General features: G+C 40.9%; 1 protein-coding gene across 5 annotated transcripts in view; it reads left to right on the top strand.

Moving 5' to 3' along the window:
• CLCN3 (chloride voltage-gated channel 3) overlaps positions 1-12,421 on the top strand; it is a 61,534-nt gene that overhangs the window by 19,369 nt on the left and 29,744 nt on the right. For 2 of the 5 annotated variants that reach the window (XM_084286008.1, XM_084286006.1), the window contains exon 1: positions 7,395-7,629. The exons of the other annotated variants lie outside the window; for them this stretch is intronic. In XM_084286008.1, coding sequence (XP_084142134.1) covers positions 7,551-7,629 — 79 coding nt within the window. In that variant the 5' untranslated portion in view covers positions 7,395-7,550. Of the gene's footprint in view, positions 1-7,394; positions 7,630-12,421 lie in introns of those variants that run through there. 5 annotated transcript variants of the gene reach the window in all.

Raw genomic sequence — 12,421 nt, 5'->3', positions numbered from 1 at the left:
CAAAATCGTTGGCAGAAAACAGTAACAGAGAAGTTGTCTGGAAGGCTCTTGGGTTAAGGGAAAAAAATGTTTTTGTTTTTGTTTTTTTTTTTTTTTCTTAGTTGTTGGATGAGTAAATTGCAGGTGTTTGAAATGTCTTTTTTATCTTACCTGTTTACCATGCTGGTGCTTTTCTCTAATTCAGATGTTGTGCTAGCAGTTCTGTATATGGCTGAGAGCCTTTCTAAACCTAGTGGTGGCTTCCAGGTTTTTAGTTCTTATCAGTGGATCTTGTCTTCCACAGACTTCCTTTATGAAGAAGTTGTTTAGCACCCTCACCATTCTTTGGCAAGCTGCAACAGCTTAGTTGCATTTTATTTGAAGAAGCATTACCTTTTCATTACCTTTTTTTTTTTTTTTTTTATTTTGAACCAAAATTCAGGTATAAATACTACTGAGAACATGTATAACTGCCAGAGTCTTGCCTAGGTTAACACTCGCCAATGTGTTTGCGTGGACTGATGCAGCGACTACTTCATCACTTGCCCTTGTAAAGCCTAAATGCTTAAGCTCTTCTCTTTCTTGATAGTTGCAGCTGTGGAAAGTCTTTCTGCTCAGACATTGGGTTTGTAGGGAGGTGTTATCAGGCTTATTGAAGTGAGACTGCTGTTGATACAAAAAGGTTTGATATGAAACTAGGACAGAGTGACCTGAAATTGGGATGACTTGACTGTCTCGCCAAATGCAGGTGCTCTGATATTGTTCATTGACTATATGCACATAGAAACTGACTGGGATTAGCATGGAGATGGATGGCATAGTGCTGTCACTGTGAAAGGTGGCGGTGACCCCTTTTAAGGGGGTAGAGAGGAAAGAATTGTCGATTAAAATCCCAAGTCTCCCAGCAAAAGAACTGCATCAGAGTAATGATTTGATTACAGCAAATCAGTGAGTGGTGTATTAATCACCAGTATGAGATATCAAATCACTTGCAGCTTATGTTTTGCTATACCTCTACACAATGTATGCTGCTGAGCAAAAGTTTGTCCTTGCCTTTTCTTTGTAGTGCACTTGATCCTCTAAAATAGTAACTCTTAAGAGCTCTTTTATTAGAACAGATTGTTAAATAATAAATATTGATTTCCATTGCTACTTATTTCCTTTGCTTATCAGTTGCTCCTTTTCCAGGTTAAGTATTTCTGGTTTACTTACTTGGACCTTGCAACTGTCCCATGCTTTGGATCATTTTTACTGCCTCCTCTGAGCTTTTTCTAGTATCTGTAATTTGAGGGAGGGATGAGATCTTTGCACAGTATTGGGAAGACAAGCATGTCACGGAAACAGAGTAGCAAGTCTTCAATTTTAATTCTGACCACTACTGAGTATTGAGCTCACAGTTGCACAGAATTCAAACATGCCTGGCATAGTGCAGTATTATGTATTAACAAAATTGCTGATGACACGGCATCTGTGTTCATGCAGTTTATGTATGGAGAAGATTTAATATCCTTGAAGCTAAGGAGTAAGCTTAATATAGATGGCATGTCTAGAGAGGCGTGTACCTGTTGGTGTTAGGATTTTTATCCCTTGCACATACAACTTGAACAGCAGATCAGAAATGCTGGACAAAATTAAACAATCCTAAAGCAGGAAAAGGGCAATCTAATAGCTAAAACATGTTTCTTTAAAAAAAAAAAAAAAAAAAAAGGTAGGAAGTAGTGAAGAGGCTCTTAGAGAATAAGAGAAAGCAAGGTGATCTCATGCATGCAGAAGATAGCCTGCTTTTCTTTCACAATCCTCCTTGCCTGATTAGTACAGTAAAAATACGTATTTTAAGGGGAGTGTAAAGCTGACCAAGTTTTTCTTAAAAAAAAAAAAAAAAAAAAAAAAAGGGGGGGGGGGGAAGCACTTCTCCTGGCTGATAACTCTAGTATAACAACTAGTCTGTTGATTTTAAGGGTTTTCTTCCATTATCAATGGGATGTAGGTCAAGAACAGAGTGGTGGACAACCCCAAGGAAAAAAAAAAATGGAAAAAAAAGTGAAAAGAAACCTGAAGGAAATAGTCTTCTTTTTTTTTTTTTCAGGCTAAGTGGTCAAAGTAGTCTTTAGGGACCAAAGGCTTATTTTTTTATATTTTATTTTTGGTCTTATATATTAACATTGTACCATGTTTTCATTATTTTCTCTTTCTATTTCTTCTTCTGCCCTTAACCTTTGCCTGGCGATGGGGAGCCTTTACTCATATTTCACTGACGTGCAGTGAAGGTTCAGCTATCCTAAGGGGGAAGTCAGTCTCAGAATTCATTACACAATGTGTTTGCGGCTCTGTGACCTGTTCTACTGCATTGTTTGCTAGTTGGGTTTGACTTCAATTACCTTCCTTGTCTGGCCAGTGAGTAAAAGCACCACTGGAAGTTATACAACACTGTAAAAGCATAATTCAAGAACCTGTGGTTGGCCAATGAAGAAGCAAGCTTATTAGGCAAGGTCGTGGAATCAAGTGTTCTCTGCTGGATGAAATGATTGTGAGCAAAATTAAGTAACAGATTTGTGGGAAACAAATGATTGGGGGGGGGAAACATCTGTAATTAGGAAAACAAACTATTTTTTTTCCTTTATAAGAAAATGCAAATATAATAAAACTCAGAGTGTATTACTGTTAAGCACATTCTTCTGGGCTTTCTTCCCATTTTGTTTAAGCCCCATCTGCCTTTAAGTACTCAGCAGCATATGTTATAAATTTGTATGCTTTTGCGATATATTTTGTCTTAAATTTTCCATGTTATAGTCTGCCTCATTGAGGCTTTTGATGAGGTGGCAATGGAAACAGTTTAAGAGTCCTCTGTCTGGCTTGATACAAAGCTGGGAAAGCCTTTTGCCAACACTGTTGTGATCAAGCACATGATTTTATGTAATGCTAATGAGTGAAGGAAGTTCGGGTCTCTGTAATGTTAAGATTTCAAAAAAAAAAAAAAAAAAAGTCATTTTTACTGTGTCTAATCTAATGGTATTTACGAGTTCTATGTCTTTTTTTTCTTTCTCTCCTGTGATGGCACCTTTAAGTTATTTCATCCTAGACTGTGTGATGGAACTGGGAGGAGTGTGTTTGTCTTTCTTGCATTGTCTTTAGTTTTCCTTTTGCCGGCCCTGCTGTGTGACCCAGATGAGAAAGTTGCATGATTTTGTACAGAAAGAACCAAGTCAGACTGAAAGGGCTGCAAGGCTAGTAAACTGAGACAGAGGAAGCAAAAGAAGGCAAGGTGGTGGAATGATTAGGTCTAGGCTTAGTTTAGCCATGTGGATTGAGAAAAGGATAAATGAAAGGAAAAGGAAATTAGAAAAAAGGCAGGAGAATAAAGTGGGAAGGAAAAGGAATGGAAATGAAAGGAATGGGAAAGGGTAGGTTTTGAGAGATTTTGTGTGTTGTTTGCATACCCTGTTGTACGTGGATGCTTCCATATGTAGCCATCAATGGAGGGCACATGTGGGTTCAAGTCCTTTCAAAATGGAGATGGTAGCTGTTTTGGGAGAGAGCTCTCTTACGTTGCGTTTTTAAGAGAACACTGTCTTAGCTCTGCTGAGGGAGAAGCTTTCATTTTGAATAATAGGAAAGGAAATGACTGTGAAGAGTCACTAAAATATCTTTTGTATTGGCCACAGTAACATTTGTAATTATCTGACATGTTTTTGTCATCTCTTGTTATTTGAGATCATTCAGCATTGTCAGTCTTACATTTGGAATTTCATAAAAGACCTGATTTTTGTTTTCATTACCTGGTGCAATGAAATTACATGGTCAGTGATCAGAATAAGCCAAGTAATTGAGGGAATTGAGAAAATGTTTGGCTTGTATGTAGTAAGGTGTTCAGCTGTATTACTTAAACTCAGCTTACTTCTTAATTTGATATGGTAGAATAATGCTTCAGAATTAAGGTCATCTCTTCAGCCTTGGCTAAGGGGGCTGGCATACCTCCGTGATGCTCCCCTACATTTCATTGGCTTTGTTCTGTCACCTCAAAACACTTTTCCCTTGGTTATCCTGATTTGTCTAACCTCTAACTTATTCTGATATGTTCAGATAGTGTTTCTTCTCCCTCATCCTAAAAGGAAAAAGATATGGTATGGAGGAGGATTAAGGTAACTTTTTTCATCGTCAGCATATTTTAAAGGTGTGTCACATAAATACGTTGTGGTATTTCCAGAACAACGGACTTAAAGCCCTTTTCTGCAAAGATAGATGCATCTAAATGATGTTTAAGAACAGTATGTGCCTGTTGAGAACAATGGGAACACTTAGATGCATGAAGCTATTTGGGCATGGAGGATTTCTGGGATTGAGGCCTTAGAGTATGATTATTGTGATGAAATCTCTTTGAAAGCAAGCTACTCTATAAACCTGCTGTTTACATATGAGCTTTTTTATGCCCTAAATTGGCTGCTTGTAAGGGCTTCTCAGTCACTGAAAATAAAGCTATTGTAAAACAAAATTTAGGCTTTACAAGTGCTCATAATGTTATGTGCTCCATAATGCCCAAAATACCTCCTTAACTACAGACACCATTTCACTAGCTACAATTCTGGATTTTGCGGGACTTCACAATAGAAATAACTGACGTGATCTTGAATATACAGTTATCAGACAGTTAAAGGCAGACACTTCTTCAAATGAGTTAGAAAAGGAATACTTTGGAAACATTAAATTGTATAGACTTTTAGAGATGAATAAAATGACTGTCTTACTTTGGTCAGGTTATCATGCAGTGTCTTTTTCTCTTTTTGTTGCTTAAAATAAACAAGACCAGCATGTAGGGAAGGTAATACATGCGGTGGCAGTGGTTTTGAACAATGAGAACACAAGCTGCTGGTAACTGAGAAGGGAAGATGACTGTTCTGTTTAGGATGATACAAAGAACTGTGTTTGGCAGCCTGTCTACGAGTGGTGACCTTGGAAGAGCTATGGTAATTTAATATTAGATAGGCTTTTAAAGATTTATATAGCAAATACAAAGTTGCATCTGTTTTACATTGCAGACTACATTATTTTCTGTCATAGCAAAGGTTTTATCAGGTAAGTCCTCTAGCTAGTCATCCTTTATCTGTTCCAATACGGTCTGGATTTTAGACTTCTGTAGAAACTTTGCATGTGCCTTCGTCCAGTGAACAGGTTTAGGTTACCAGGTTAGCCATTTCTCTGCTCTAACAAACTTTTATTGTCAGTTCAAAGGCCTTCAGTAACAGTATCTTAAATTAGTGGTGATCTTCCGGTCTCTGTTATACAAGTTCTTTATAACCTCTATTCCGTATTTTTCTCCAGTGTGGAGTTGGGTTTATAGCGTTGTCTTCTGTAATCAACATTTAATAAATGCGCTAACAGTTGCTCTAATACTAACAATATGCTCTAATAATTCTTTCTTCAGATTACCAAAATTGGCAATCTTTTTGCCACAAATGACTTTTTCTTTAGATGTAATAGGAGATTCTTTCAAAGTATAGAATTGAGAATGTGCAAGAGTTTTTATTGCATTTCATTCTAAACTAAAGTCCTATGGATAATTTATAGTTCAGAGGTGGTTTTATGGTAAAAAGTTTGGGCATCTGTGGTGCCAAGGAGTGTTTTTTTCAGTGATACCAGTGGAAGTAGGATAGCACTTCAGTGATTGTGTATACATAGTCACAAAAGTCATCATCTGTCTTTCTCCTGACTTTTCATTGTTTAAGATGCATCTTCTGTAAGGGTTTTAGGTATTAATTTTTGGGTGGATATTAAATCCTCTAGGTTTTACTTTTTTATTTTTTCCAGGTACAAAAATAAATTAATGCATATAGGGTCTGAAAGTCACTTATGGATGCTCACGAACTTGAGGATTGAGTAGCTCTTGTTGAAAAGGTGATTGTAGGAAGCCACCCTTCAGAAAGCAGTTCTTTGTATACATGAGCAAATGGAGATGTCTCCAACTCAGAAGATGCCAGTATTTCATAACTGAGTTATCTCCAGGGTTACCTCTGTCTTAGAGACAAGATAGCTTTTTTTTTTTTTTTAACTTTATTTTGCTACAGGGCTCACACACATTTTTTCGTTTATTCTCACACTTTTCTATTTCCAAATCTCCAGATATCAGCACATTCTCAACACTTGTTCTGGAGCCATATTTCTAAGATTTGATATATTACAGGTCTGTGAAGTAAGTATATAGTTTCTTGATCCTACTCTGTGTTCAGCAAGATCACTTACAGTATGTGGCTTGTAACACTGGCAATGGCTCATAAAACAAACAACTTCCTTAAGGACCCATTTGGAGAACTGTTTAAGAAACAAATGCATTTGAAAACTAACATAGTCGTCGGCTATCAGACATATTACAGAGGTGAAAAGGCAAGCATAGCAAAATGAATCCCTTTCCTTCTGTCCTCTGTGCATGAAGCTGAAGCAAGGCCTTGATGCTGCAGATGAGCACCATTCCCTGCACAATCTATGTGTAAAAGATCTCACGTGAAACAAGTCTTGTATCACACATTGCCATATAGGAACAGTACAAGGTTGTACAGCAAACATACCTCGTATCTGTATCAGTTTACAGAAACATCAGGTTCAATGCAAGCACTCCTGCTGCACATGCCGGTGTATCTGCATGTGCACATGCTTCATCAAAAATAACCTTCCATTATTTTTTTCTTAGCAGTATTCAGACTGAAAATAAATTATTTTAGAAAACCCTTCTGTTATCAACCAATCAGCGCTAATGTAATTCTAGTTCTTGTGTCATCGTGTGCCTTTGAAAGCAAAAGCTTAAATATTTGCTTTTAATACCAAGGCAGCAGGAAGCAGTATATTTATAGACGTGGAAATACATGGGCAAACTGAATGCTGTTTTTGTGCATTTAAAGTGAGTTTAGCCATTATGTCTTCAGCTACTCATTACTGACGTGCTCGGGTTTTGCCCACGCTGTGTCAGTAGCTGTTTTACGGGGTATCCCCTAGGGGGCTGGGTTAGCGCTGGGGGTTGCTGGCACGTCAGGGCCTGTGCTTCGCTTCTTGTGGGGCTGGGAGCGTTTGGCCATTGTGTGGTGCACTGCAAGCCCCACTATGGGCTTGTGTTTACCACACTGATTTTTTCCCCTCATTTCTCGTCCCTCTGAGCTTTCCAATAGAACATGGCTGTTGTGCTGCTACAGCCTCAGAACAATCACCCCACAGCACGGGGAGAGGCTGGCACAGCCGCGGCCGCAGCAGCGCCGTGGGCTCCCGCACGTCCCCGGGAGGCCGCCGGGAGCCCGCCTCAGCCGGCCCGGCCCCGCCCCGCCTCAGCGCCCGCCCGGGCGGCCCCGTGCCCGTGCCCGGCCCCGTGACGCAGCCGCCGGCGGGCCCTGGCGGCGCCTCCCCGTGACGGCGCGGGGCGGGGCGGGGCCCGCTGCTGCGCCCCGGCCGCCTCCGGCTCCGCGTCCGGCTCCGGCTCCGGTCCCGCTCCGGCTCTGCGGGGGGTCCCGGCGCGGCATGGCCCCGGCCCCGGCCCTGGGCTGACAGCGGCCGCCGCCCCCCGCAACGGCGGCCCGGCTGCTGGCGCCGCGGCCATGGACGCCCCTGCCGATCCCTACCTGCCCTACGACGGGGGAGGAGACGGCATTCCGCTCCGCGAGCTGCACAAGCGAGGTACCGCCGCGGGCAGCCGACCGCCGACACAGCGCCCCCGCCGGGCTCCGGCCGAGCGGCCGGGCTGCGGGGGGCCCACACCGCCACACCGCCACAGCCGTCGCCCTGCCGCGGGGCCCGCAGCCTCCCCTGCCTGCCCCGGGGACGGCGGGGAGGGGGAGCGGGAGCCGCGGGAGGGCGGCGCGGCCCCGGAGCTACGGCTGAGGGGAGCCTTGGGGAGCGGTGCCCTCTGCGCCGCGGCTCGCGAGCGGGCAGGTCGACAGCAGGGCAGCGTTGCCAGGAAAAGGCTCTTCTGAGCCTGCCCTTTGCTTCTCAGCCCGAACTTAGAGCGGAACGGCCGCTGAAAAGATGCGCGAGCTCAGAATAGCGAGGGAACTTGGAGTAGGAAGGAACGAGCGGCGCCTCGGAATGCTGAGGACGGCTCCCATTTCACTGCGTTAGGTGCTTACAGCTCGGTGGTTAAGAACAGTAAGCGCGGTAATTGCTCACTTCAGTTTTGTTTAAATCGGCTGATCTAAAATTAGAAGCTTACCAACGTTTATGGCTGCTGGCGATGGCATTAGAGAGAAGGTACGCTGAGAATAAGGATCATTTACATAAGATTATTTTTTTTCTCTATTTTAATCTGTTGTGTCTGTCCTCATCATCTCTTGTTTACATAAATTAGGTCACACTTTCTTTTGTTTTCATTTGGCATCTTCATCTGTTTTAATGCTTTACACAAAAGGTTATTGTTGTCTTTTTATGATTCTTACGGCGTTTACCAGCATATGTTCAGAATGTCAACAAGTTCTAAAGTGGCTTAGGGTATCTTAAGACAAGGAAATTTTTAACCTTGTGCTACTGCTTTTTGATCACAGTATTCTTTGCACAGATCATAATTGTAGAGCAGGTAGCTGGATAGTTTTCTATGTCAAATTTTAGAATCCCTTATGAGAAATTGAGGATGGTACTTTCCTAATACATCTGCGAGGTGTGAAGTAGATCTCTTTAGATTGCTTTCTTTTTTTCAGGTAGGTGTGAAAATGAGTTGGCTGTACATGCTGATTACCTGTGAGTGCAGATCCCTGCTAAACATCCCTATTAACTACGCTTTGAAGCATTGCAGATTATAGTTAGACATTGAAACCGGGTCGGTTTTATTATATGCCTGGAAACTAGCACGTTTTAGTTGATTTTTCAATAGAAAAAGTAGAGAACTGCAGCGCAAAATGGTGTCTGCCACGTTAGAGTTCAGCTTTTGAGCATACGGTCTACAAACAGTGCAATGAAAACAGTCAGGCTAGGCTGAGTGTTTGCGTCTCGGTGACATCACATGGCACCAGCGGGAGAACTCCCTGATGTGACTCGTTGAGTTTTGCAGTTGCTTCGTTGAATTCTGTTGCTTCCAATATTCTGAAATGCTATTCAAACCCAGTGCTTACTCAGTTTGCTACCGTGAGCTCTGATTAAAACAGCCAAACAGAACTCTGCAATTTTGATTGCTGCTATAATCTCCTGCAAATCTTGACAAATTAAGTCAAGTGCCATATGACTCATATGAAAATTGCTTCTTCAGACCATAGCTTGTGCCACAGATTTCATTAAAGTTTGTGTATATTTCCTGCTGATCTGTAATACCACCGTAATCCTTGTTACTGTCATTAGCTATCAAAATAAGTCTTAAAATGCAAAGGCAGCAACTTGAAGTGAATTCTTTATACTTGTTACGTTAGCTACAAACCTGGACAAAGATACTACCAAGATGTTTCTCCCTCATGTAGATTTCAGAGCATTATAATAACAAGTTAGGAGAAAATAGATAAAGATACTTTGAGAAAAGAAACTTAGTTGTTAAGGCCTGTGGAATTTTGTTCGCTATTCACATACTGACAGCTCTGTCCTGCACAGTAACGTTCACATCTTGTAAAACTGCTTTGTAACAGCAAAGCATTTGCTGTACTAATTGACTGCAGTGGCTTGCCTGAAGTGACTGAACCTCAGCAATGATGAAATGACTGTTTAACACATTAGGGGTCTTTGAGGTTTCATTAACAGGCTTTACTAACGTTGAATGAGATGAAATGCAAAGTATTGTACTTATTATTATTACATCTTACCCATTGGCTTGCATTAGGAAGATATTTTAGTTTTCTTAGTGGGAATATGCTGTGAAACATCAAATGGATATATTCTTAACATACGAAAAGATGAACAATATATATTTACTACTTGTCATTTTATTGGGGGGGGGGGGGGAACAAGTAGTGTCCAATAGTATCTGTTTTTGTTATCTGGCCTTCCTTTAACTTCCTATGTCCCGATACTTCTCTTTATGAGGTACTAAACACATCATTCCAGACCTCCTTACCTTCCCAGGTATACTGAAATATAACTGCAGGAACAGAGTTCACTTCTAGTCTTTTCTGTGGTAATAAAAAGAGTTAAAAGTACTACTACTCTCCTTAGAAAGTATTTTTAAGTCCTGATTCAGGACTGCGTATATAAGAAGTAACTGACATGTACACTTTCTCAGAAGAATTTATTATATATAATAAGCCACATACTGTAATATATATTGTATAAATAAATTGTTTGTGTTACTCATTTATTTGCCCTTGGATTTATTTTTGCATCATTCTTTTCAGCTGGACCCATGGGGTAGTTCCTAATTATCAGCATCTCATTTGTCTTCCAGCTGTTCACAGACATGTTCACACTCTTTGATTTCCACTCCCCTTTTTTTACCCCCTCCATAAGCAGTGATTTTGCCATTCTTTAAAAGTTTGAAGCATAAGCAATAGCAATACATATATGGCAGTCAAGCTGTCAGTAGTAAAACCTGAGCTACAACAAGCTGGGGGTCATTAACCCACCCGTATAAACGTAACTTGCTGTGCGCTGACAGGCTGCCCACCATTGATTGCCTGAAGGTGGTTACAATATCCTACTGCTTACAACATGCTATGAGCAGTGGGGAAGTCTTTGAGATGTGCTAGTATCTGCGGTATTAGAAAGCTAATGAGCAAATCAATATTAGGCCTTTCGTGGGCCTGAACGTGGCCTGATTTGGGATAATCATATTAGCAGAATTTTTCTTTTTGTTGCATCTTGTCTTAGTTGTTAAGTACATGCAGCAGCAGTGTTTAGAAATCTGATTATCTGTTCTATTGTCCTGGCTATCGCCTTGGCCATTGTTAGATGCTAGATTACTTCCTTCTGTAAAGTTTGCTTTACATAACTTTACATCTCCTTCTACCTTTTTGTTTTTCTCATTTCTTTCTTGCGCTGTCTGTATTTTTAAGTTGTAAATTTGATAGATTGAGGACCCCCAGAACTCTTCACTTGCATATATGAAGCCACTATTTGGGCCATAACTAAAGAAATAGTATAGACCATTCTCCATGTTCTTTAAGACAAGAAAATGAATCTGTAATAATACATGTTTTTCTTCCTCCTGCATCAAAAACAGAAAGAACTGATTCTTCCACCTAAAGTCAAAAGACAAAGATAATTATGCATTTTTTAATGTGCTATATGCATTGAACAGTATTTTACCTGTTCTTTGCCTTTTTCTCAGATTCCTGCATGTTTGCAGTGGATACAGGTTCTCAAAAGTATTTCTTTTCACTCTGAGGTGCTACTATTCAGCTTTCACTTAACTCTTGATTTTTTTAAAGGCTTTTTTTTTTTAACCAAGATTGATTGATTTTTATTTATTTTTTTTGCCAGAACTAATGGAGGGGAAGGGATTATTTATTACTCAGTGCTTCTGTCAAGCATTTTGATTGTTTTCCCTATTCTTCCAATCTTGTTCTGAGTCTTCCAGTTTCCTAATATATTTGGCAGCTGATTTTTTTTTCAGTTGCTGTATATATAGTTTTGTCATTTTGTATGAATTTGGTTGTAATGCAGAGAGCAATTTGTAGCTCGTGAACCTCATGATGTGATGCAGTTTAAGAAAGCCAACTAAAGAGGCTGTGAATTCATAGCTGCACACAAAGGGAGAAGTATTACTTGATTACAAAGACCTTAAAAATCATTGATCACCAGCAGTAGTGAATGGTGCATTCTGGCGTGGCGTGCTGTGCATCTGATTCTGGAATTTAAAATTTATTTCTAGCCAGGAAAAGACAATAGTGCTTAATGGCTTTTTTTGAGTGGTTACAGACAAATAAACTGCCAACTGTTTCTTGTCTTGTTTTTTCTTTCTTTCTTTTATGGAAAGTGTTGTGCTTTGAGGTCTGAAGATGGCTATAGAAAGAAGCTTAGGCACTAAGACATACCTTGTGTATAGAAATCTTCTTTGTTACAAGTGTAAATGATCCTTACCATGTGCGCTGGGCTGGGTGCTTCCCCGCCTCCATTCCCCTTGGCACCTAATACCCAAGGACACATGGGTGAAGCAAAGCCGTGGATTAGTGTCTGTCCTCTGGAAAGATACAGCCCCGGCTGATTTTAGCACTCAGCAGGTTTGGATGGTTGTGTCGGGGAGGGCTTATTCCAGCCTTTGCTGTAAACTGATTAGCTCCATTTTCACTCGCAGCGGTGCGTTTTCTTTTTTCCTCCTTCCACGCTGCTTAGAGTAAGCCAAATGAAATGTGCTGTGCTGCTGTCAGCCAGAAGGATGGCAGCTGAGCAGAATCGGCTCAGTTGTGCATCGTCTAGAAAAAGGGGTGTGTGAGCAGCAGCACGCTAGTGCATTCGTACTGAAACAGTTAGGTGTTTCTTGACAATCTATGTAATGCTTGGAGAAATGGGTGCTGTGCTTGCTCTGCCATTGACATCATTTACCCATTGCATTCACAACTCC

The sequence above is a fragment of the Netta rufina genome (genome assembly GCF_964035555.1).
Source record: "Netta rufina genome assembly, chromosome: 4".
Taxonomy (NCBI): Eukaryota; Metazoa; Chordata; class Aves; order Anseriformes; family Anatidae; genus Netta; species Netta rufina.
This window is presented reverse-complemented; position numbering and strand designations above follow the sequence as displayed.